A 25,245-nucleotide genomic window follows, 5' to 3' on the forward strand; every position below is an offset into this window, starting at 1 on the left:
TTTTTAAATATGCATCATGACAGTGGGCACTGCCTGCTTGACTAAAATAAAACAATATTATTTGAACAATTTCATAAATAGCCTTTAATATTGCCAAAGGCGTAAAGTAACACCAGTGACAAAAAAGACACATTTAATTAAGATGTCATTTACGTGTATTCATAAAGTCAATGAGTTATCTAATAGCATGGTCCAAGTTTAAATGTTAGAAAAAAAACTTTTTTTTAAAGACATCTTGCCTTTCCGTAAGTTGACATTTCTGTAGAATGACCCCAAAGTTAAAAAAAAATGTTGGTCCTTATCTGATGGAAAATTTGTTTTGTGAAACTGCCAGCTGACAGCAGCCTTGTGTGATCTATTGTAGATTACAGTGAGCGACCAGAGAAGTACAAGCACCTGTGCAATGTAAACAAGGTACTACACTGTAATCCTGCAATTAACATACCCTGTTGCTACCTGGTACTCACTGTTAATGCAAAACACTTAAGTCATAATGAAGAGCCGTGAAGACTACAAGAAAAACACATCAGGTAAAGTGAAAATTAGTTTATTGATGCTGTATGTACCAAGAAATTTTTCTCCAATTCAGAAGAGGTGGAAAATATAATTTTCTTGCAGTCCATCATGTCGTATTCTATACAGAACATGGAGTCATGCTTGAGAAGAAGAAAGGAAGCACCTCAGTTTGGCTGTCAACTCTCGTCGTTCAGCCTCACATTCATTCACGACGCTGTGCTCCTGACTCACACAAGTCCTTGTCATAGGCTCATCTTACTGTCTAATGGACCAGTGAGGTGTACATGTAGCAGACCTGCATGCTGAGTGTATTTACATGGAGCATCATGGTACCATTGCAGCAATACAGTCAGAGTCAGGGACAGCAGAAGCAGCATTCACCTTGTTCCCACTTGATTTGTGTGTTGCTTTCCATTCAGCAAAAACGACTGCCTAGCTATTCTACTTAGTAGAAAATTTAGATAGTATAAAATGAACAATGGTTTTTAAGTAAAAAAAAAAAAAAAAAAAGATATGCAGTTAATAGGCACGTGTATAAAACTTATTTATACATTTAAAACCTTGTCGCCCATTGAAGCTTAAAAGACAAATATAGTGCTTTTATCTGAACTGTACAATAATCATTCCTGCAAAAGAGTTGTACATGGAAACAGGCAAGTTATACTAGCAAAAATATAAAATGCTGAAAAAGCAGTATACATTTGACTTAGGTAAATGTGTGCATGATCTGCAACAACTAAACAACTACATAATATCTGATAACAGACTTTTTATAATTAATTATAGCTTCTAGCTTTTTAGTGGTAAAAAATGTTAGGATACCTTTTTGGTCACACACCCAACTTTTGTGTTTTTTGACATTCCCCATCTTTCGGTGAAAATGGTTTAAGCTGAAGTTTGTTAAAATATTTGGGAGGAAGTAGTGATGAGAAAAGAAATGGGACCTACAGTATGAACATAAATCACAACCGGCACCTCAGTCAGAATAGATACACTCCTGGCATAGTCACATTCTGCATTTGTTGGCATTAACATCATGTGACATGAAGAGCATGGCACTATCAGTATAAAAAAAAAAAAAAAAGGTTTTCTCAGAGTTCTGCATGGTGATGAGCTTTTATGCTACATAAATTCAGAGTGCAGAGCTGCTACCTCAGCAGACAGAGTCGGTACTGACTGGCAGCTTCCCACTGCGTCGAACCTCCTTCTCTCTTTTCTCTCTCTGTTTCTCCAGCTTCTCCTGGGCCTTGCGCATGTCCTTCAGCTTTTTCTTGATAGTTGAACGGTCGCTTTGACTCGACACACCAAGTGCCTGAAGGAAAAAGTGCACAGATTTAGGGCAGAATAATGCTACCATATTTCTTTAATATCAAAAAATAAGTTAACCAAAGTAGGGCTCTGCAACTAATTTTTTAATCATTGATTAATCTGCTGTATTCTCAGAGCTGCCAGAGCCTGATATGAGATCTTCAGCGTGTTTTGTCCAAACAAGTGCAAAATCCACAGACGTCAAGTTTATTGTCATACAAGGAAAACTTAAGTGGGGAATATTCTTGAAGGTTATAGGTTGGAGCAAATACAATTTTACAAAACTGTGAACCATTAAACCTTTTAGAATTATCATTTAATAATTCTAAATATTATAGACAATGAATTTTATGATGATCGGCTAGTTGATTAAGCAACTAATTGTTTCTTCTCAACTTCATATGATCAGTGTGAGTTTTGCCAAACAAGTCCTTCACATCAGCAATGATGTGTAGTTCTTCTATCATCCCAAGTCATTCATTTTATCTTGTAATTTTCTCTCCTTGTCTTTTCCCCACCAAGGCTGCAGAGATGTTAAATATGAATTGGGAATTACAGTGTTCTCTCTGGCTTAAATGCTTCTGGCCATAAGGTGGCAGTCAAAGGCCGACAAGACCTGACTACATGACTTATTTTACCTTCAATTTGTCACTATCCAAGAGCAAGAGCTGCTGTCCGTCGACTCCTTTAGCTGTGAATTCAGGCGTGTATTGGTCCATATTCATGCCCATCAACCAGTGACAGACCTGTTGATTGGTCCATTCAGAGACAGGGCGGTTCTGCCACTGATATTCTTTTCCTGTAGCTACTGGCTCATCATCCAATGTCTACAGAGGACACAGATAATACAAACAGATATTACTATAAAAATAAGCATACTGTTGCTTTAGTAAGAGACTTACCATTTTATTCTTTTTGTTGAAGTGTTTTTTTTTTCCTGACTATTTCGGTGCAGGATTCTGAAAACCACCTTGTGGATTTTAGTAACTAACTATTTTGTGTCATATGTTGTTGTATACTAAAGGAAAAAGGTTATTACTCGTGTCTAGTGCATGAAAAAATTACATTACAAAGACTTAGGGCAAAGATATATAGTTGGTGCCTGTAAACAATAAGCAACAGCCGTTTGATGCCATGAATCATGTGTTTGACAGTTTGGGTCAGTGTTATTAATGCACAGTTACAAAACAATTGATGAAATGCTGACATTGGAGTTTGTATTCCAGTTCATTCATGAAAAATCACTGAAATAAATGGAATTTGAAATTATTTAATCTGAATAAACGTATTCTTTTGTGAGGAAACTGCTGAAAAGGAGTTTAAGTTAGAGGAAAGGGAAGCTGGGGGCCGGAATAAAAAAAAATAAAAAAAACTACAGCACATACATCAAGGAAAAAGGACATGTAGCGCAAGTTCTGCTGATGAGCAAAACTGTGTGCGGTGTACGAATTCCCCAAGCTAGTGCTGAGAAAACAATGCGTGCAATAACAGCAAAATATCAACATTCTCGGATGCATGTCAATGTGCGTCTTCATATGTTTTACTGAGAGAGACTGAGACACTTGAAAAGAAATGACTTAATATAATAAATAAATAAATATAAATGAATAAAAACAGACGGTGAAACACCACTGAGCAGGCAGCAGAGCAGTCAACATCGTCCTATGGTCTGTCAAAGCTTGTAAAGTAAAACATGAAGCACTGGTTGACAGCTCTAACAGAGGCAAAAGTTCAAACTATTAACATCACAGCTGACTTAAGAAAAGCTAAGCCGCAAGACTTGTAAGACAAAACAGCTCTAACACACACATGCAGCTCTCTTCTAGTCCCTCTCCATTCATGATTTAATCTCAGCTATGAAAGAGGGGAGGCTCAAAGAGCATGCTTGAGAATGTCCCCTTTCAGCTGCATCAAGGCGTCCCACACAGCTTTTGTGACTGTGCAACAAGGAGAGCACTCACCTCACTGGAAGAGAAGATTAAAGTGTGTGAGCGCCCAGACAGATTGGGTTCAGCAACTAACCCAGAGATGTCTGAACTGGGACTGGCAGCGTTAGAATCATCTATGACTGAAAAACTCTGGAACAAGTGGAAACAAGGAACGCATTTACTAAAGTAACACATGACCAAACAATAAATATATTTAAAACAAGAAGGACAAACTATAACAGACAATACATGATAGTGGAGGAGAGGACAAAAAAAAATAAATAAACGATAAAGATATAAAGAGAGAAACAAGTAGAGACGAGAATGGGTGGGAAGAAGTAAAGGTAGAGAGATATAATGAGAAAAAAGGTGGAGAAGTGAAAGAAGAGATAGAATAGAGTAGGAAACCACAAGTGCATAATATAAATAAAGGACTGAAAGTATGATGATAAATGAATTCAACTGATTACAGTGGCAGTAATCCAGGTCATTGATTAAGTGCAATGAGTGACTGTGATCTTCAACATGTGGAAGGAAGGGAGAAGATCAAGTATCTACTGTGAAGCACAATATTCAAGGTGATTAAAACTTAAGCCAATCCACCACCAACTGCGTCAGCAACTTCTAAACTACTACAACTAACATTTCTTCTAATTAAAGAACAGAAACACACAAACTTCAGGTATGGGGTAATGTTTTCAATTTTGTCGAGCAGATTCTACTATTAGATTAGATTCCATTTGGTTGTTGTTGTTATTGTTTGGCCAGTTTTACATGTAAAAAAGTCTAAAAGTTAAACTGTGGCTTGTTTTTCTGACAAATGTGGGTTAAATTTGGAAGAAGGGAAATATTCAGACCTGTGGGCTGTTGCACCAGCTATGTACTGTTTAATTTCAACACAGTGTGAGAACTTGACTATAAAAAACAGGCTGCACATTACAAGTTAGTTACAACGTAGCAGTTAGAAACACAAATCTCTGATCAAACTTCGATTAGCTGGTGCAACAAGCCCTTGAAACAATTTATTTTTGGCTTCATCCGTTTCCTCCAATACAAGCCACAAGGCTTTCTGAATGTGAATAAAAGGAAAATTAAATTAAATTAAACATTAGTTTCAAATAACACTACCACATACCCACTGCAAAAGAAACAGTGACTGATTCATAGGATGCGTTGAGGTGAGAAATTACAAATCTCAAGGCTGCATTTGTTAGTGATGCTCTAACGTGTCATCTAAAATCAAAAAGGTAAAACAGAAGTTTGTATACTGTACCAAATCTAATGAGCGACTGAATAAAGAGGACCAGGAGAGATTTGTCTGTTTAAAGGAAACATGGTTCAGTCAGATAAATATCCAGGCAGTAAAGCACTGACAAAAACGACCATGACGTACACAGCAGAAGAACCAAAGCAATTCTCTTAGTAATCATTTCTCTTTGGTTCAGCTCATGTCTTGAACTCATTAAACAGAATCGTGGGAACATCAGCCCAACCACAGCGTGTATGACAGTTAGCCAGGAATTTCACTGGATGCATTTGATGTGTCACTATTTGCAAACTCACTGAAAAGCCACCAAGTCCTTCCCCCTCTAGCTGGAAGGATCCATAGACATATGGATCCAGTTATTGTAGCCTCTGCATGGTGTAGCTTATTTTCGATGGCACATGTCTGTAGACAGCCTCCCATTATGTGTCGGCCAGTTTTACCCTTTCAGTGATGCCAAAAATACATTGTGATGATGGAGGACAGACAATAGCTGTCTTACAGCTGGCCAAATCATCAATGGTGAGAGCTGGATGACTGAGAGGCATCAAGTTCATGACCCCACTGACATTACATCTCACTCATGTAGCCTAAAATACTATGTAACTAATATCTTGACGCTGTGCTGGATACTCACTTTCACATTAAATTAGAGGAAAGTTGCATACCTTATTCTTGCGTTCGTGGCTTTGCTCACTGCTGGTCTCAGTTGCAGTGTACGGCAGGCTGCTGCTGGAAGAGGAGGGCTCCCTGTCTCTGTCCCTCTCCTTGTCTCCAAACCAGGTGAAGGGCATACAGGTAGGGATGGAGGTCATTGAGTCTGCAGGAGACAGGTTCCCTCCAGACTCCTCCAGTAACTCCGCCGATCCCCTGGGAATTATGGAAAAAAGAAGATACAGGCTTGCATACTGTATGTGACAGCTTAATATATCATATGTCGCATAAAAATTAATCAACAAGTAATAACTATCAGATATAGGAGGGGGGAAACAAGCTATATTAATAATAATCTAAATTAAGCATGCTTCTATATTTATATTTTCTATATTAAGCTTTGGCAACAACAATGTAGAACTGATACTGTGTACGTCAATATTTATACCCACAGAATAACAGAAATACTGGAAATACGGCTCTTTTGGCCTTTGTGGGGTTAAAACCTTTAAATGAGCTTATGTTATTCAGTGAGTGAGTAATAATGTTTCCATTAATAATCCAGAAACAAAAAGAATTTCGCCACATATCCGTATAACTTCTAGTAATATTTTCAGCTCAGTACTGTATGTAGCCATGTACAAGTGCAACAAATGTTTCAAAACGTTGTAAAAAGGTCCACAACAAGCCAAAAAATTACAAATAGTATTCAAGTGGTAGTAGTAATACGGTACCTGCTGTCCAAAGATGCTCTCATTGCCTCCTTGTCATGTTTTTTTCCTTTGCCACCTGACTTCCGGAGACCTCTGTTTTGATCATTGGTTACATTTGTTCAGTTAGTATAAAATGGTGGGAAACTTGAAAACAAATAATAGTGATTTCTGTGGAGACCTACCCAAAATCTGGAAATCGCCTTTTAGTTTTTCCTGCTGATGAAGGCTCATTTAACTCCTCTGGAATGAAACCATAATAATCAGTCTCAGTACCAATGTAAGAGAAAGCTTTAATACAGCAGCCATCACATTCGGGTCTTACGTACCTTTGAGCTCTTTGCCCTTGCCTTTGGACTCCCTCTTCTTCACATTTCGCATGAATCCGGAGGGTGAATGTGGTGAGGAGATGTCTTTTGGAGGAGACAAAGGAGGACTTCCTATGCTCTCAACACTGTCTCCCTGTGATGGTGACAAAGACGGGCTGCTGCTGAGCTCCACCTTACTCCTGGATCCATCTCTGGCCTCACCCGAATTATCTTTCTGTCCATTCCCAGGATAGCAGACAGGCACTGGGAGAGCCAGGCTCTCCTGGATGGACCTCCTCCTCCTGGGAGATTCTTGCTCCTCCTGCTCGTCCTCTTCTTCAGTTTCCTGCGGAGACAATGCTAATTATTTACAAGGACAATGCAGGGAAGAGGGGATAAGGAGATATTTATATAACAGAAAGCCCTGCTCCTCAGTCATGTATGTAACATTCTACCAAAATTAGGCTAGAAAATTGTATTATCAGTATTACTATTTAATTACTTTCAATCTATCAAATATTACTGTTTCATTATAAAGGTATGTTGTTGCTGTTTTGCAAAAGCAAAAGGTTATTCTAGGACGTTCTCTGTTGTGTTTTAGAACAGCTGTGGGTATGTTGCTTCAACAGCTCAACAGTGGACCACACCTTGCCAATTTTCTTTCTTGGCAGATTTGAGATTTTTCTAAATTTTGCTTACAAGAAGGCAGCTCAGCCACCGTGGCAGTAAAATTCACAGCCATCATCACTGCATAAGATAAAAAATGGAGTGTGTATATGTCACGATGAGGCTTCATTTCATGTTGCACCTTACATTAGGTGGCTGACTGTTCCATTCAATAATAAGCCCTTACAACAATGGACTTTGATTCGCAGTAGATTAAGCAATGTAACTGCCCCTGGCTGACCTGAGAGTGACTTGAGGCCACTGCGAGGCTCTCCTTCAGTTTGTTCCGGGATGGAGGCTGGCGTTTGGCTTTCTGAGCCAGCAAGCCTTTCTCTCTGTGTGCACTGGTGTCCAGGCGCTCGGTTTCAGGGACCAACTCACTCCAGGCTTGCTCTACAGCAGAGAAAAAAACAAATCCATACCAAATTAGTCATATGATACACTGTCACAGTTTTAATTATTTACCTGGGTTCACTGGAGTTTATGATGTGTGTTTGTGAATGTTTTACAGATCACACAATGAAAATGTGGCATGTGTACTTCCGTTGTACATTGAATTTAAAAACAAATAACCCTTTGTATCAAGCAGCGAGTCAACAGATTGTGTGTTGGTGACTGGGCACTGGCTACTCAGTCTGTCCTCTGCAGCAGAGTCCTGACCGCTCTGACGCTCTGCACCTGACGCCCCTCTGGACTCCAGAACAGCTATCTGTGGACAAACAAAACAACACCAAGGCTCATTACAGTGTCTCTAGTGAGTCTGCTGTGGTGTATAAGCACTTTTTATTTTCTGAGCTTGGGTCTTACCCTGTTCTGTAGGCTCTCCAGCTGATCCTTGTACCACTTGTCTTTTTCATCTAAATTCTTTTTCAGCTCCTCCTCTTTCTTCACAAAGTCTATCTCTCTGGGGAGGAAAGAAGGAAATGTGGTTTCCCATCAGTCCTGTAGCTTATAAACATGATCTATTTAATGTGATTATCACCAAACTACCTAATTCCACTGGCATATATTCTCTTCACTAAAATCACAAGACCACAGTTTTGCCTTGGTTTAATGAAACCATGTGCGCTGTTTGGAGACAGAGAGTGTAAATGAATAAATACTTACTAATTAAATACAATGAACAGAATGCTGCCTCCACTGCTTGTCCTGATTACCCACAAAGATTTCTTAAAAGTTTTACACTGGCAAGGCTGACAACAACAATCCAGTATCTCAACAGCCTCCCGTGATCGCTCTGAATCAAAGGTTCACCCAATTAAGAAAAAAAATCCAGCTAACAGTGTCAAGCCATGCAGATAGTTCTATCACCCCAGTACAAAGAAAGTGAATGGAATTTAATTTGTACTCTTCAAAACATTAAACATTAAAAAATCAACAGCATTGTGTCTGTATTTTCCAATGTTGTATGTACACTGCCATGTAAACAATGTTCTCATCATGCAGGATAATCTGCAATTTGAGTTAACAGTTTTCATGATTACTCTGCAAGCCAAGTAACAAGGACATTGTTTCTTGACAGGGTTTTTAAAATGTAATTCTACAATCCTTTGAACACCACAAAGGACATTCCATCCATACCCACTGTATAGGGGTGGCAGCAGAAATCTCAGGGACCAAAATCTCAAAACCTCAGCAGTTAAAACCAGAATTATTGGCACGGTTAAGATACCACAGGGGTATGTGAGAAAATGTTATTGACATTTGCTTAAGAGAAATGCAGCGTCCTGTTAGTATTTCAGTTATCATAAATAGTTCTGTTGTAAATCTTATGCTCCACCCTGACTGAAGTTAGATCCTCCGTTTTCACCATTTCCGCAAAACAATATTCTCCATACGCTTCAGTCAGGCTTCAGAATGCACCATGGTACCAAGTCAGCTTTCCTGGGAGTGACTTTATTAGTGTCTTAAGACTGATTCTGATAGCCCTTTATTAGAATATTAACAGTACGTATCATGTTAACTTAGCACTGGTTTGCTTCTTACCTACCTCCCTATGTTTATAAAGCACCACATGGTTGGATACCAGCTTATAACTCGTATCTACTATTCCTCTCAATGCCATGACTTGAGTAAACCACTAAATCCAATAGCAGTGGGCCCCCCCCCCAACGGTGAAATGTTGTGTAGCTTCAAACAAACTCACTTCTGCTGGTAGTCCTTGAGCAGTTTCTTGGCCTTGTTGTACTTCTTGTCCAGGGTCTCATACTGAGCCTGAGTCTCAGTTAATTGTTCATTCACAGTCTTGCACAGAGCCTGGGCTTCCAGCCAGTAACTCTCCAACTTCAGGATTTTGTCATTGCCATCTTCGATCTTTTGCTCCAGTGCAGACTCCCTGGCTTCCCACAACGATTTGTCCTCCTCTGATGCCCTTAGCTGCACAGAGAGGGTGGCATGTTAACTTCAGTGACATGTTAAACTGAATTTGTTCAGCAGGTTGCTCAAGACAGCCTGTGTGCTACTTACTGCATTAAATAGTAATTTAGAAGAACTAGGTCACACATTTTGCCCACTTGTTGAGTGTTACCCCATTTATTACTCTTACAACGTACTGTAACAAAATGTCACATGCAGTTTTACAGATCAAACTTGTGATCTTTCTACTGAAGTTAAGTGTACAGCCTGCCAAGAGGTTATCAAAACTTATTTACAATAAGTATGACCAGTATCAGTATCATCAGTCACTGTGAAGTCATAAGTGTTAAAAGCAGAGGCAAAAATGCTGCTAAGAAACCACTATTCTCAAAACTTTTAAATCCAATATGCACAGTGCAATTACTGATGGAAGAAATAACTGAATGTTTACTCTGTTTTGGTTTCTTACATGCCACTGCATTCATCTGTACTGACAGTATGGTGCACATTTATCTCTCATATTATGTGAATATCTTGACAATAATAAAAAAAAAAAAAAAAAATGTCGATTTAATTTTCGTCATACCTTTTCGTTTAGTTGATTTATTTCAGCTGCGGCAATGCTGTGTTTGAGCTGCAGCTACAAAACAAAAAAGGAAAAATAGAACATTTGGTTACACTCATTACTGTATGTCATTGAATCTCTGGTTCTTTGGAGACTACTGAATTTTTTTTAAAATCACTTAAGACCAATAGTCATGGGGTGTTTGATACCTCTTTGAACTTGAAGGCCATCTGAGAGCTGTCCATGTTGGTTGGCATAAACAAGGCCTCGGAATCAGGCAGCTCAAACACCTCGACGTTCCGCCCTGGAGAGAAACTGGAGCCCAGGATCCTCTCATCTGCTCCATCCTGGTCCTCATAGTGCTCCTCCTGAAATATGATATCACACTTGGCATCACATACTGCAAACACCAACACACCCTTAAAAAGCCCGGGAATATTCTCAGCACGTGTCAACAACACTCCCAGTAGCACAGTCCACCACAGTCTGGAGAGAACATTCTAATCAATACCTGATAACCAAACATCAGTGGGCTGGCTCATGGTGAGGCACTGTAGGAATTTGGCAATACATGCCTGCAACGTGTCTGTGTCATTAACACATTGACATGAACAACATGCCTTCAAACATATGCACATATTTTGCATAACCACAGAGCCAGGAGTAACAGTGTCCACTTCCTTACTGTAAGTTACGCAACATTCATTTTTCATCTTTGTTTGCTTCAGTATATATAAATATATTCTCTGCTTAGTCTACCATAAAAACGATGGCTTGTGGCTGCTTGAACTTCGGAAAGCAAACATTTCACAACTCTGGCACACAGGCAGCAGTTAAATGAACACCTTTCAACACAGCAGAATGGTGGCACATGGTGACACATGGCTTACTCACATCCAGCTGCTCATTTCCTGATTCAGCTAGGTGGGATTGGACTGGGCGTAGAAAAAGAGCTACTGCTGGAGTTATTGTAAACAGCATTCATGTTAACATCCAAGTAGTAATTACGACTGGAAAAATATGTCCAACTTAATCATAAGGACGTGCCTGAAAACCAGACAAATATAAATGCCTCACATCACTCGTCATCCAATGTAATTAAACCAAAATTGAACTGTTGTGGTGTTATATTGTCAACACACAGCATTTCAATACTCACGTAACCAGTTCTATAATCACAAAACCATCATGATGGAGTGAACACTCCCAAGTGGTAACCATCTCTTCCATCCATCCCATTTAACATGAACATGGTATATGACTGAGCAGCAACTGTCCAGTGGACTCACCTCCTCTGTGGAGTGTTCATAGGGATCATCCATGTGTTGTTGCTGCTGCTGCTGCTGGTTTTTCTCCTGCTCCAGTGTCTCGCTAATGAGGCGCGCTACCTCGCTTTGTGTCCCTGGCTTCTCCCGTCCAATCAGGAACCTGTTTTTTTTTTTTTAAGAATGCAACTTGTTAGTGCCCAATTTAATGGAATACTTTACATGTTGCCTGGAAATAGCACATTACAGCTCCTGTCATGTTTTATTCACTCGCTACAGGGAAATGCAAATTTTGGGATGCAGTTTAGGACTGACCCCGTCGTGTGTCCGTTTCATTTCCCTATGATAAACCATTAACATGCCACAATACTTTGGGTTTGTTTCACTTCTCTCTCATTTAAGAGAAAAAAGAAACACACATCATTCAGGGCCTTTGGGACTTGCAGGAAACAAACAGACTCAACTGTTTACCAATCACTGTGACACAACACTGGCTCATTCTTGTCAACATTTTTTTTTTTCTAGGTGAGGAAGGAGATGGACTTTGAGCTGACCTCACTGTGCCTTTGGTGTTCTTCAGGACTGTAGCAGCAAACAGTTGGGTGACGCCCACTAAACTGATACCATCCACCTCCACTATCTGGTCATTTACCTGTATGCTAGAAAGACAGAAGACAGTGATTAAAAGGGAGATGTTTTCAAAGCACCCCACCCCACCCAAAGAGTTATGCACTAACTTCAGCATAGTAGTAAAGCTTAAAAAAAAAATGCAGTAGCCTCAATGCAGCTGGGATGCCTGGGAAAGAGAAGTAGTGAGACTATTTTCTTTAGCTTCCTCGTGAAGTTATAAATATATCTGATTTTTTGTGTCTTGTGGGGGACGAGGAATTTATAGAGCGTGGCAACTGTTGTGGTGCAGTGTACAGTGAGTGTGTGCCAAGTTTCAGAATGTATACAAAATATTACTAGAGTGACTCTTGTAACGAGACTTAAGTGAGGGATTGAGCAAAAAGGGACTTTTACCGCTGGAACTCACCGTCCATCTTTCTCAGCTGCTCCTCGCTCTGTAATGGTTTTCACAAAAATGCCAAGCTTTTCCAGACCCTGGTCAGCTCCCACTCCCATTCCTATGATACTGATGCCAAGCCCATTGTCTCCTAAATGTGAAGAAATTTGAAAAAGATTTTTGCTTGGTGGAAAAAACTGCATACAATCAGGCAAAATGTCACACCTTTATGCCCTAGACAATCTCGACATGTCAAGATTAAATATCACTGATGCAAAATCTAAACCAAAGTCCCAACCTAAAATTGTTAAAATACAAAGTGATTACTTTTTATGCACCTTGAAAACATGTTTTATATATATATATATTATATATATATATATATATATATATATATATAAATATATAAAATGTCCCTCACTGGTTTCTAATGACGCATAGAAATTTACCTTCAGCCTGACTAATCTCACCTTTCTCAATCTCCACAGGGAACACATCCATCTTCTCCACTCTCTTCTCCAGCTCATACTCTGCAGACGCTGCGACTGGGTCCACATCATCATTTCGTCGATCATAATCCTCATTGGAGAAGGTACTGAAGACCTGTATTGGTCAAAACATCAAGTGCATGGCTTCAATACACCACCTTCTATATCCTTAGCAAGCAGTTAAGCATCAGACAGATTTATGTTGATGGGTATCTGCGGGATTTGCACGGACATAGGCATATGATTTTCACTTTTGAGTTATTTTATCTGGGCAAACTGAACAAGGACACATTCTTCAGTTGGCAGAAATTGCATGGATAGGGAGCATTACATACATTCTTTGGACTAAGGTGCAAGTGCACCACTGAAATACACTTTAACAGCTGCTGAAGGACAGCATAGCTCTTTTGCTGATGATTTGGAACAGTGACACTCAAATGCACTTATTTACTCATCAACCTTGTTCTCATTTTCAGAGTGTATGATAGAGATTATAAAGCTGAATAATAAATTAAAAATGCATCAATCAGTCATATTTTTTGCACAGGTATAAATCAAGTGTCAAACGATAATGAGGCAGGAGATGCATTCCCAAGACACACTAAAGATGAACTTTATCAGAGTTTTAAGACTCTGAACTTTTGCAGGCAGGCCTCACAAAGCACTGGATGTGTCCCAGAGACTGTTTTCTGGTTGGAATTATAAAGCGTGCACGCACACGCATGCACACATACACATGCGCGCGCGAACACACACACACACAAAAACACACACACAGTTCGGCAGAACATGAGCAGCGTGGAAAGTAGGACACAGCTGGGAAGAACTAAGCAGTGGATGTAGCAAAGATCAACGTTTGGAAGAGACAAGTGATGTCATCAGCACAGTAAAAAGTTATAAAATCAAGCGCAAAACAAAAGAAAATGAATCCTTTAACCTTCAGTCAACAAACACTACCCAGTGCTCAATACCAGCATTAAAGGTTATTGCATACAGCAACATCCTGTGCTATTCACCTCGAATACCACTGATACTATCAAGTAGGAATTGCATTCATATTCCAATCTGAAAAACACTCCACGGTTCAGCGTAAATGAGACCTATAATATTCAGTATAAAATGGATTGGAGATGACCATCTGTTGTGACTCAGTTACTGCAATGTAGTAAGAGTAAACAGGTCATTATGTTGTAAGACAAAGTTGTCAGCAGGGCTGCAGAAAACTATTATTTTCAATATTTTAGACAATTATAATTATTCTGACTGACCCTGTAGCTCTTTTCTCAATTCATCTTTTCAACAAAAATGAAGTAAATAGTGAAAAGAAAACATGAAAACATCATTGTGAAGGTGACATCTTCAAATGTCCTGTTCCATCCAAATAACGGTAGAAAACCTGACATCAAGAACATTTTAAATGATTGTTGATTATCAAAATAGTTGCCAGTAAACCTGACATAGTCCCAAAAGTACAGGGAATCTTGAGAAGAACAAGAGAGTTATTACAGATAAAGCATTGTTGATATAAAAAAAAGGTTAGAGTTAGGAGACTCCATCAGGGCCTAATGTCTGATTATGGGTTGGTAACGTACACCTCCTGCTTGGCCATAATTTAATCTGGGTGGAGTCATGACAGGATGTTGGCGTCAATGTCAAAAGGTCTAGCTGACTAAGTTGATAATGAGCAAGCTGATAATTTGGCTTCTCTCTGCGTAAGAGAAGGGAATGGTAATTTTACTGAATAATAGACTTACTGATTAGACTGAGTAAAACAGGGGAAAGTGGGGATAGTAAGTAAACAGGAAAGTACATGAACTGCAGGTAGGCTATGAACAAAGAGAAAGATTAAATGAGTCTTCATATTGAGCTTTTGCTGAGCTTCATTCTGTTGCTTTCAATTTCTCTCATAATTTCCTAAAAGAGAAATGCATAAATATGATTGCTTTAAGCCTCACAGTGGCAATTAACATAGACCATGAAGTCTGGACTTCTTGAAACTTCTTCAACCTTAACTTTGTGCCCTCAAGCAATGTGTGCACTCTGGAAACATTTTTTATTCCGTTTCAATCCTTTTAAATGTTTTTTTTTAAAAAACAAAAGATTGTGTTTCCATTTTGTTTATTTCAAAAGTATTCATTTCTGGGGATGAAATTATCAGGTGAAGTCAAGTTAGTTAGCTTGTACAGAGCAGTTCTTTCAAGAGCAGGAACCAGGATATAACATGAACAAACCAAGTTGATAAGGTCATATATGTGGGTTGAGACAGAGGCAGTCTATTTTGGCCATACTTTGGTGAAAATATAACTATTTACTTGGGTTTTCTAAAGATTTGTTTTGGGAACATGCTTGGTGGAACACTCGTACACCTGTAATGTAGGGTTCTAATAACATGCTAAACTATGGGATTATTAGAACGGTTGAAACATTTGGAATGAGCATCTATGATGTAATCAAGTAAACATTTTCACTCTGGGCAACAGAGGCTGAGGTCTAGATCCTGCAGCATGTCAAGACATGAGGAATCAACCACAAACAATCTCCTTCTCCCTCCGTCTCTCTGCCTCCTCTCTGTGTAACCTTTGGATGCAGCCCAAAACAGTGTAGATAGTAAGTTTCCAGACTCACTAAACTGACTAAACTCTGCATTTACTTTGTCAAAGTGAATTACAACATATGCTTCTGTTTTACAACATCACACTGATTGTCACACTCATTTATCCAAGTGGAATTATATTGTGTCGCCCATATGTGCATATTGTACCAAAATCAGCACATGGATGTACATGTACTGATTTGGTACACCTGCAGGTACCCCCCTCTCATACCAATTGAAAGAACATTAGAAACTGGTAGATTATGCACAATGCTGCAGTCCCGTGGTGAAGGCAGGAATGCTATTCATGGGGCCTCGGACCTCCATCAACTCAAGTGAATCCTCCACCTTTGGGATCCTCCTGCTTCCTTTTATACTTGAACAAGCTTATTGCCATAGGTCTATACTCTATGACCCATATATTGTACTTTTCTCCACTGGTAGATTGATTTTAACTTTATCACAAAGGGGAGGAAGGATTATAACTTCCAAATAAACAACAAGCTACTCTAGACATTTCTGTCCTGCTTGCATCTTTAAACCAATTCTGCATGTCTGAACAACAAGCTTGAAAGCACTTCTATAAATAGGCCTGACAAAGCTTATCAACTTCTAATTTAGACAGTTAAAATGGATTCACAGAACTAGAGCAGCCAGAAATTTCATTAGGATGAAAGATGCTTCTTAGTTTAGACTTTGGAGACTTTAGTAATTAAGGATTGAAAATGTAGGCTAATAGAATATAGGGAGCACCACTGCACCCTGAGCCCCGGCATTAGCTGAGCAGCAGCAACACAGCTTGGCTTCTCTGCCGTACCTCCCCCTCAACTCCAATGTCTGACTTTTCTGTTGCCATGGACTCCAAGGCCTTTTTCAAACAATGTTCTGTTCTTTGCTGAACCTAATCATTTGACCACTGTCTTCTTTACAAGAAAGACAGAAATCAATCTTTTTATTAGCCTCTCCCTCATGAAAAAGTCTTACCACACTTATTACTGTCTCCAGGTATCAGACCAAGCACTCATTTTCTTTTATTGCTCAGCAAATGCACAGTCCAGCAATTGGCTAAAACCAAAACACACAGCTGTTGATCAGGCAGAACGACTCCAACAAGTATGAGAGAGCAAAGAACTAACAATTTCCCTGGAAGTTTATATAGAACGAGGCATTTAATGTGTTTTTAATGCCAATTTCTGCCCGTAAATTATTGTTTTGGTCAGTGGGGTTGTGTTGTGGGTCAGACTGTTCAAATTTCTTCCAAAGCTTCAGCACTATGTGTGGTCTTTTCATCCATCTTCAACAACTGCAATGGTCTGCCCTCTCTATGTGTGCTCACACACACACACAGATGTACACATGCCCACACCCAAACTGAAACCCTTTCCATCTTTCCCTCATTCCCCTCCCCACAACAGAATACCAATGTGGGAAATGAGTCAGCAGCTGCGAGGAAAAGCAAACCAGAGAAATCTCTTGCCAGTGCAAAATGAGGGCTGACCACTGAATTGGGGAGCTCTTCATGTAAGCGGGCCTACAAAAAGACAACAAATCAAAACATGCTGTGAGAGTGAGCTGGGTCAGGGGTGTTGGCCTGGCGCAGATCATAGAGTAATTAGGAAAGACGGCATGGGGCCCAGTTTTTAGATCCTGTGTAAACACACCAGGAAAAAGAACAAAATATATATCTAGTACTTTCTGTAAGCATGCCCTCTGAATTATTAACACTTTGTAGAGTCCACACTGAGTGACTGTAACTGAAACAACAATGTTTAGGTTTTCCTGCCTTGAACTTCAAAGTATTTATGTATGACTTACAGCAGAAGGGGGTGGAGTCTGAGAACAGCAGCTTGCCATAATGGAATCAAATTTCCAAAGTAGTGCAAAAACATAAACAGGTTGAACAGGTTTGTTTATAAATGGCCCACAACAGCTACTTCTGTCCTGCAAGGGCCGCTGAAAAGTTTAACACACAATTACTCTTAACTTTAAATGAAAACACACAGCATTCACTAATGTGTCTGTCTGTAATCACATAATGAAACCTTTTAAAGGCAATCACAATCAGCCAAAGACTCATCCCAAGCCAAGCTGTTTAATGAACAGCATTGAGCTGACTGCATTAGTATTCTGCCCCATCTTGTCAGATAGTCACCCACTAGCCCAGGTGGCTGGAGGGAACTCACATCCTACAAGGGGAGGGCCTCTCTGCTGGTTGGATGAGGGTGGAGTCTTGCCAGACACATTCCTCTGGCCAGCAGAAGACACATCTCAGATAGGAAGTGGAAAGCATAACACTATGGGATGGGCTGGCCAGACAGGCCTGAGTCCAAACATGGAGTATGCCCATTTTGCTTTTCACTAATCACATAAAATACAGATTGAAGAGCAGGGGATCCTGCCCTGGTGAAATTAAAATCTCAACTTTCCACCCTATATAAATAATGACAAATCGTCTGGCTTGGCAAAATGAACTTTAGTGTTTCCCATTAATTACCTGCGGCAGGCTGCCAAAGTCTAATTTATCCCACCACAGTTTCATAATGAACTGAAAATATTTTTACACTTCTCAATGTTTCCAATACAATGATTTATTCATGGCAGCCTGCCACAAAATCAACACAGACAGCCACATATTGATTTTCTGTTTTCTTTACCATTTCAAATGGGTATGATCTTATTTCATTGTAGAGCTGTGCACAGTACATTGAGGTTTTTACCATCCTTGTCTGTCTTTTTACTGGCCCTCTCTGTGTGCCTGTGATTCAGGGTGTGCATGACAGCGTGCATAGAATCTAATCCTGTGGGTGTAGGATCCATGTATTTGATTTGTGTGATAATTCTCCGAGCACTAGGGGATGTGATGTACGGTCGAGTCTGTCCACAGAAAATCTAAGCCACAAGGTAGTAATCACAGGTGTTCCTCATTGTAAAGAAGCAGCAAACAGTTTTTGACTGTTCTCGGGCAACTTCGTGACTGTTTTTTTCTTTAACTTTGTATACAAGTCTAATTGGACATTATGGACCTTGCAGATTGTGGACAACAGAGAATAAACAGATCATGATACAAAGCATTGGTGAGGACTGGATATCATTATTTCAAGGGCACTTCTAAACAACCAGAGAGTTTCAGTGAGTAGCCAGTAGCAGTTAAAGTATAGGACTCAGTCACTATAGTGGGAAACACTGAACTTTCAGGACGTCTGTTAGAACACCACAAGACACATATGATACACTTATTTGGTTCCACAATAATGTGTAGTAAACTGCCTGTTTGACACCTGGTGAAATGTCTACAGATACTAAACAGAAGTGTTACTGCGGCTATATGGGAAGCCAAACTGACAAAAGGATGTGTATGCTAGTAAACTAGTGACTTGTGTGGACAGTGTAATTATCTACAGTGCAAACAAAGAAAGAAATGCTTGAGTCTTTAATTTACAATGACCTGTACACTTCCTCACCACACCCTGTATATTCAAGAAGGGACAATGTGTTCACTTCACCAATAACTGCTGGTGGTACTTCCTGTGACTCTGTGGGGGTGGGGCAAAGCAGCAGGTGCATGTCACAGTTTCAGACATTTTCTTTTCTGTTATGGTTACCTGTTTTGACTCCTGTTCCAAATGTTCTCCAGGGCAACATGACACATAAAATCAAAAAGACAACCTCTGTATCCCAAGATCCCAAACTACCCTGAGTCTTTGTCCCCAAGCAGATAACAAACCTACAGCAGGGACCATTAATCATTCAATAACTCTGCTTTTTGCTATACTTCAGGGTGTAAGTAAATTTCAGAAGATGCAAACCTGTAAACTATAAACTAAAAAATGTCTCTCTGGATAAGGAAATGCCTGAAGACACAAATCTAATGTAACAGGTTCATTATTTGCAGTAATAGAGGAAACAATCTCTTCACTATAAAGACCAAAGATATGATTTAAGCAGTGGTGCAATATTTATACTGCTCATAGAACCAGAGGGTGTAGCAACATATATACTGACGCAGCAGCAATAGGAATGCAGCATTTCAACGTCCTACTGTGTGACTCTGTGTTAACATATATGCAGAAGAATCTTCTCACAAAACATAAAGGTATAAAACAATTGCAGAGTTTTTTCAATTAGACCATGCAGTTCTATTTTATTTCTCTTTACTTCTATTTAAAACATTTTCATCACAATGCAACTACCTGTCAAGTACTCAGCAGCAATCAATCATTCAGTATCATCCAGTATCTGGCTTGAGACAAGACCTTCACTTTTCGGAATTATCAAATCAGTGTGCAGTAGTCCTGACTGCCCAAGAAGCCCCCTTCATCTAGTTTCTCTTTCAACCATGATAAGGGTTATACATGCTGAAACTGGACATCATCTCTCCTTCATAAAAAGGACCTTTCTTCCGCACAGGACACCTCCTCTGTTGCGAAGACTCAAGTTACGTAGGGAGCTAATCCTGTTGTGGGACAGTAACACAAAGCATTTCCTCTCTCCTAGTTAGCTACGACTCAAGTGCGCTTGGTCACAATGCCAGCTCAGACTAACAGACTGTGAAGAATGATCCAGTGCTAGCGGGAGGTTTCTGTTAGCCAGACCACAGGTAGAAATGTTGGCTGACGGACAATTATGTGACTTAATTGGCTATCACACATACAACGTAAGCTTGGCCCCATGGCTTTAACCATAGTGCATATGTCACTGTTTGACAAATCTGTGTGTTCTTTCCAGCCTGTCAGTTGCATGCACATGTTAGTGCAGTTAATATATTTTATACATAAAAAGCTAACTGGAAACTGGAATGCTTGTACATTTTGGACTTATTACTCATCTTCACCTTATGTTTGTTCCATTTTGCATCTATCCCAAGCTTTTCCCTGGGGATCATTATAAGCATGGAGACAAGGAACAAAAGCTGTGTCTGAATTCTTCTCTTTTTAAATACTTTTGAACATTGTACATACCAACTAATATTTAAAGTATTTAACATTTACTACATAATGTTAGTACATACAATTCACTATTGAATTGAATTTCACATCCCTATTACATTCACTGTTGTAGGAAATATCTGGGTACAACTAATGCCATTCAACCAAACCCAGTTCAATCACTTTGACAAAAAACATCAAAACACAAAGTCGATATCATTGGCTACAGCTCTGAGCCAGAAAAAAGACAGGTTTTGTGAATTACCATAGAATATTTTGAGGGGACGTATACCGATACAAGCCCACATATCAACAACTACAACTTTGCATCAATCTTTTGCATAAAGTCTCTCTCTCATGGGCGTTATGGAGCCTGTGTGAGCTACTACAGAGAGCAGACACAGTCTAGCATTTTGTTGTGAACTATAAAGCTGCGTATGTCTCTTGTCAGAGCTCCATTTTGGGTGGAGGAAGAGCACTGTTATTTGTGTCCCCTCCACTCCAGGTCAGCTTCTGGTCCCCTCTCCCAGGACCCCCTGCCAGGATGACTGGGATGGGGAGGAGGATCCACACCCTGAGATAACAGCACATTTTAAGGCCTGGATAAACACTGAGCTGTTCACAAGCTGTGTGGAATGCACTGGAGTGATTTGTTTTCCCCTGCTATAGAAAAATGTTGATTAGATATGGTGATAGTAGAATATCCATGGTGGAAGATTTCACCTCCACTTACACCACGCCCCTAAAATACCCACTGGCAATGTTTACAGCATACAATGTGTGGCAATACCAAAAGAGATTACACCAGCTGGAAAATCAGTTTGGGATACAAAACTGTAATTTCTTCAAACTTAGCCAACTGTTCTAGGAAGGTAAAATGAATTATCATAAGTATTGATGATGACTTTTGCACACAGGCTATATGGAACCGTGGATCCCTTGTTGAGATAAGTATGTAAAAGCACCATGTTCAAAAGTAAAAAATATTGAAGTATCAGTTATTTTGTCAGCATCACCCAGCTCTACAAACCCAACTGTAGGACTTCTATTCTCAGTGAAGAAACATGACACCACTCAATAACTAACACTAACAACATGAGGAAATCCAGAGAGAAGGAAAAATAAAGAATGTGCCTCTCTGCTTTTCATTAAAGATTTATATCCTTATAAATTAATGGACAATAAAAAATCAGGAATTCCTCCGGTGTTAATGAGATAACTTTGCCATGGTCTGTAAAAGAGATCATATGGATGAATAAAATCCCTGAATTCCTCATATCCATGTTGGACAGTGGTGAAAAGTCCCCCATTGGTGCAACACATGATTCATGAACAGATGGGAACCACTCTGAATGAGTAAAAAATACCAATCCAATGCAGTGACTCAGGGGTAGCCATGTTTTCTTACTTCTACTGTACAGTCTAAAGTTTCACATGTCTCTGTCTCACTCCTGCCCTCGTTCAGCTGTGGCCCCACTCTCACATGCTTTAATGCAAAGTCAACAATATTTCCAAAAATATCACAAACAACTTTGCTACCTACATCCCCAAACTTCTCCAATCTCTGTTGATCTCTTGTAAAATTGAGTAGATTAGGTTGTCTACCCACCTCCCTGGTCACTAAGATTAAACAAACCACAGATTAGATTTTCTAAACTGTCTCAGAGCTTGGCCAATGATACAGTGCAGTAGCTGTGACGACAACATGCTCGACAGCCCCCCACTAATTTGTCTGTGTGTCTGCAGGGAAACACCTAGCTCACACATGCTGAGTCAATGACACATGGAATTGTAATGACGGTGCTGCACCATATGTTTTTAGGCGCTTCAAGTGAGATGTGGTTGAGATGTAAACACAACACAAAATACTTACCAGAATTGGATCCGTAGAGAACTTGATTTTCCTCTGTGGGGGAGGCTCCTCCTCATCCGACAGACCGAGGGCTTCATAACAGTCATCGTACTCCCTATACATTTGATTCTCCTCCTCTTCTTCCTCTTCTTCTTCTTCCTCCTCCTCTTCCCTAAGGACCTGGTCTACATCCCTGTCATCCACAAAGGCTGCATTTTCAATACCGTACACCACAGGAGAGGCTCGATCCAGGATGCTCTGGCCCACCTGCTCCTCCAGTTCAGTCTCCTCCTCTACTACCTCATCATCTTCCTCACGATTATCATCACCATCTTGACTCACAACTAAACAGTCTTGTTGTTTCTCCTCTTTCAACTCAAATCCCTCTATGTCGTCGAGGAGTCTACCTTCACCCACAGTCTCTGCTAACTTTTGTGTCTCTTTTGCGACATCTCTTACTATGACCTGAGGAGCGTTACAGTTCTGTTTTTCTGCTGGAAAGGTTCTTCTCAGGTCTGCTGGTAGGTCGTTGGGGCTTTGCACCTTCTCCTCCTCAAACACATTATCGCCAACATTCTCGTCTTCATTCTCCTCACTCTCTGAAGATTCATTCTGAACAACTACCAATTCTGCCCGTACTGTGCCCACCCCCCTGGAGTCCAGTGATGAGGTTTGGCTGGGTGGCTTGTCCCTGGTAGGACTATGTACCACATTGTCATTACTCTTGGCTTTTTCAGAGTATTTGGCCCTGTTGGTGTTCTGAAAGCTACTAGCTGATGGTAGAGGCTGCTTCATATCCCTTGGGGGCGGACTATGTGGCTTGCCTTCATCCCCACCAACAGATGTCTTGTTAAATCCATCACAGGATGATGAGGAGCGCTTGTAGCCATGGCTAATTGGGGTTGTTTGCTCTGGTGAAAGGGGTTTGTGAGTGGCATCAGTTGTTGGAGAAACAGACTTGTAAGCTGCATTAGTAACTGGGGTTGTTGGTTTGAGCCCAATATTAGACCCAGAGGCTGGTGATCTGTTAATGGCGCATGCTGTCTGGGATGTATTTTTGTTAGTGGTATTAGTTACAGGTGAAGAGTTTGTGGCTTCTTTCACAGGAGAAGTAGGTTTGTGTAAGGTGTCCCTTGTTGGAGAGGTAGGCAGTAAGTGTTCAGTGACACCGTGTGGTTTAGCAGACACCGTCACCCCCTTTGCAGCAGCTGTGTTGTTGTCTTCCGAGTCATTCTCAGCCATGTAATTCTCCAACCTCTTAGACATGGGTCCTGCATTCAGTGACACTCTAGCCGCATGCTTTTTCTCACCATCAGCCTTCTCATCTGTTCTACATTTAACTGTCGATGTGGGAGTTTGCTCTGAATTGATAGTGGTTTCAGAGGATCCTGATACTCTCCTTGTGCTTTTCCCCTCGTCAGAGGAACTTCCCAGGGACAAACGATTCACTACTCTGTTTGGAGACTGTTTTTCAGCTGCTGGCTGGTCTTTGATGCCCCTTTCAAAGAGTTTTCTGGTCACAGAAAACTTCTCTGCCAAAGCCACTTTGTCAATCTCAACATCCTCCCCCTTGGGAGTTTTATCTAAATTGTGTGATTCGGGGCTTGAGGCAGTATTGAAGTTAACTCTGTGTGTGTTGACTGGATACTGCAGCTTTGGTGGGGAAACCTGGGACACATCAGGCTTTACAGTCACTTTCGGTTCTTGGCACTCCTGTTGCTGGCCATCCATTTGTAGGAATATGTTCTTTATCTTGTTCACTCGGGTCCCAAAAGGCCTCCCCCTCGAGTCTTCCCGGGTGTCACTGGAGCCATTTGTATACGATTTGGCAGCGCCCTCAGATTTTGGCCCATCAAAGGAGCATTTAATGGCGTGGAAGTCAGACTTGTATGCATTTCTGTGAGGCGAAGCGCTCCTCAGGGTCCTCTCGCCTCCTTTGCTTTCCGCTTTAATCATTTTTGCTTGATTATGACTTCAGCCTAATTAGACAAGTCGGGTTTGGAGAGACTGTAGCTCTTCGGTGGTGAACTTTTATCCCTCCACTTTACGCATGCGGTGCCATGGTCCGGCGACGCTTCTCTGGAGCACTGTTGTCTCAACTAAACAGTCACAGCGAAATCACCTACACAGTGAAACACAGTAAAATCTGTTAATACAGACCGGACACCATTACCTCACTACCCCCGAAGACAGTCACTTGAAACTGGTTAATAAATGATCTATCAAAATTCAAATGAAAACATCAAGTATCGCTAGATTAACGTTAACTGTAAGTAAGAAGGCTATCGTTAGTTCGCGTGTGCAACCGTTTGTATGCATGTCGATGGTTATCTGACTTCTGGTCTTAGCTAAGTCAAAACTGTTTACGCTGAAAGTAACTTTAACTAGCTATGAACCTGTACTGTACTTAGTTGGATCAGTTAAACAATGTTAGTGTTGGTGGTAACGCTGCACCACAGACAAAAAGCCGAGACAAAGTTAAACTCTGAAGGCCAACAGTTCAATACAGCTCGATCGTTAGTTAGTGCCTCTGTCTGAATTCATTGTGGCATTTCAAGTACGATCCGTTGAAAATGTTAACACTAGTCCAACACACAACACCGCACAAAGGTAAACAACTTTGTAAACAACTCACCTCTTGCTTGCTTCATCATGTTAGGCGCCGAATGATCGCCCACAACGTCCCAGTTTTACAGGATCAAACTCGTCCCTTCTTCTTGCTCACCGCCATCATTCCCCGCTCCAGCAGAGCTCTCCTGCCTCCTCCTTGTACTTCCAGACCTGTCGCGGGCTGCGCGCGCACAAAAGTCTGTCTGTCGGTGCAGCGCGCTCGCGACCGACG

The 25,245-nt window shown here is 40.5% G+C and overlaps 1 protein-coding gene across 1 annotated transcript; it reads right to left on the reverse strand.

The window, feature by feature from the left end:
- Positions 1 to 542: 542 nt before the first annotated feature.
- On the reverse strand, positions 543 to 24,359 carry LOC111218895 (neurabin-1-like). The gene is made up of 19 exons (XM_022741380.1): positions 22,425 to 24,359; positions 13,016 to 13,148; positions 12,576 to 12,696; positions 12,094 to 12,198; positions 11,564 to 11,702; positions 10,484 to 10,642; positions 10,296 to 10,349; positions 9,501 to 9,730; positions 8,162 to 8,258; positions 7,928 to 8,063; positions 7,596 to 7,747; positions 6,710 to 7,034; positions 6,566 to 6,623; positions 6,405 to 6,476; positions 5,685 to 5,886; positions 5,026 to 5,070; positions 3,786 to 3,902; positions 2,463 to 2,651; positions 543 to 1,828 (listed from the first exon to the last, which is right to left on the reverse strand). Exons 1-19 carry the CDS (start codon positions 24,357 to 24,359, stop codon positions 1,670 to 1,672), a joined length of 4,428 nt encoding a protein of 1,475 aa, XP_022597101.1. The 3' UTR covers positions 543 to 1,669.
- Between the last annotated feature and the right edge of the window lie 886 nt (positions 24,360 to 25,245).

Source organism: Seriola dumerili, unplaced genomic scaffold (genome assembly GCF_002260705.1).
Source record: "Seriola dumerili isolate Sdu_G_001 unplaced genomic scaffold, Sdu_1.0 BDQW01000052.1, whole genome shotgun sequence".
NCBI classification, from domain to species: domain Eukaryota; kingdom Metazoa; phylum Chordata; class Actinopteri; order Carangiformes; family Carangidae; genus Seriola; species Seriola dumerili.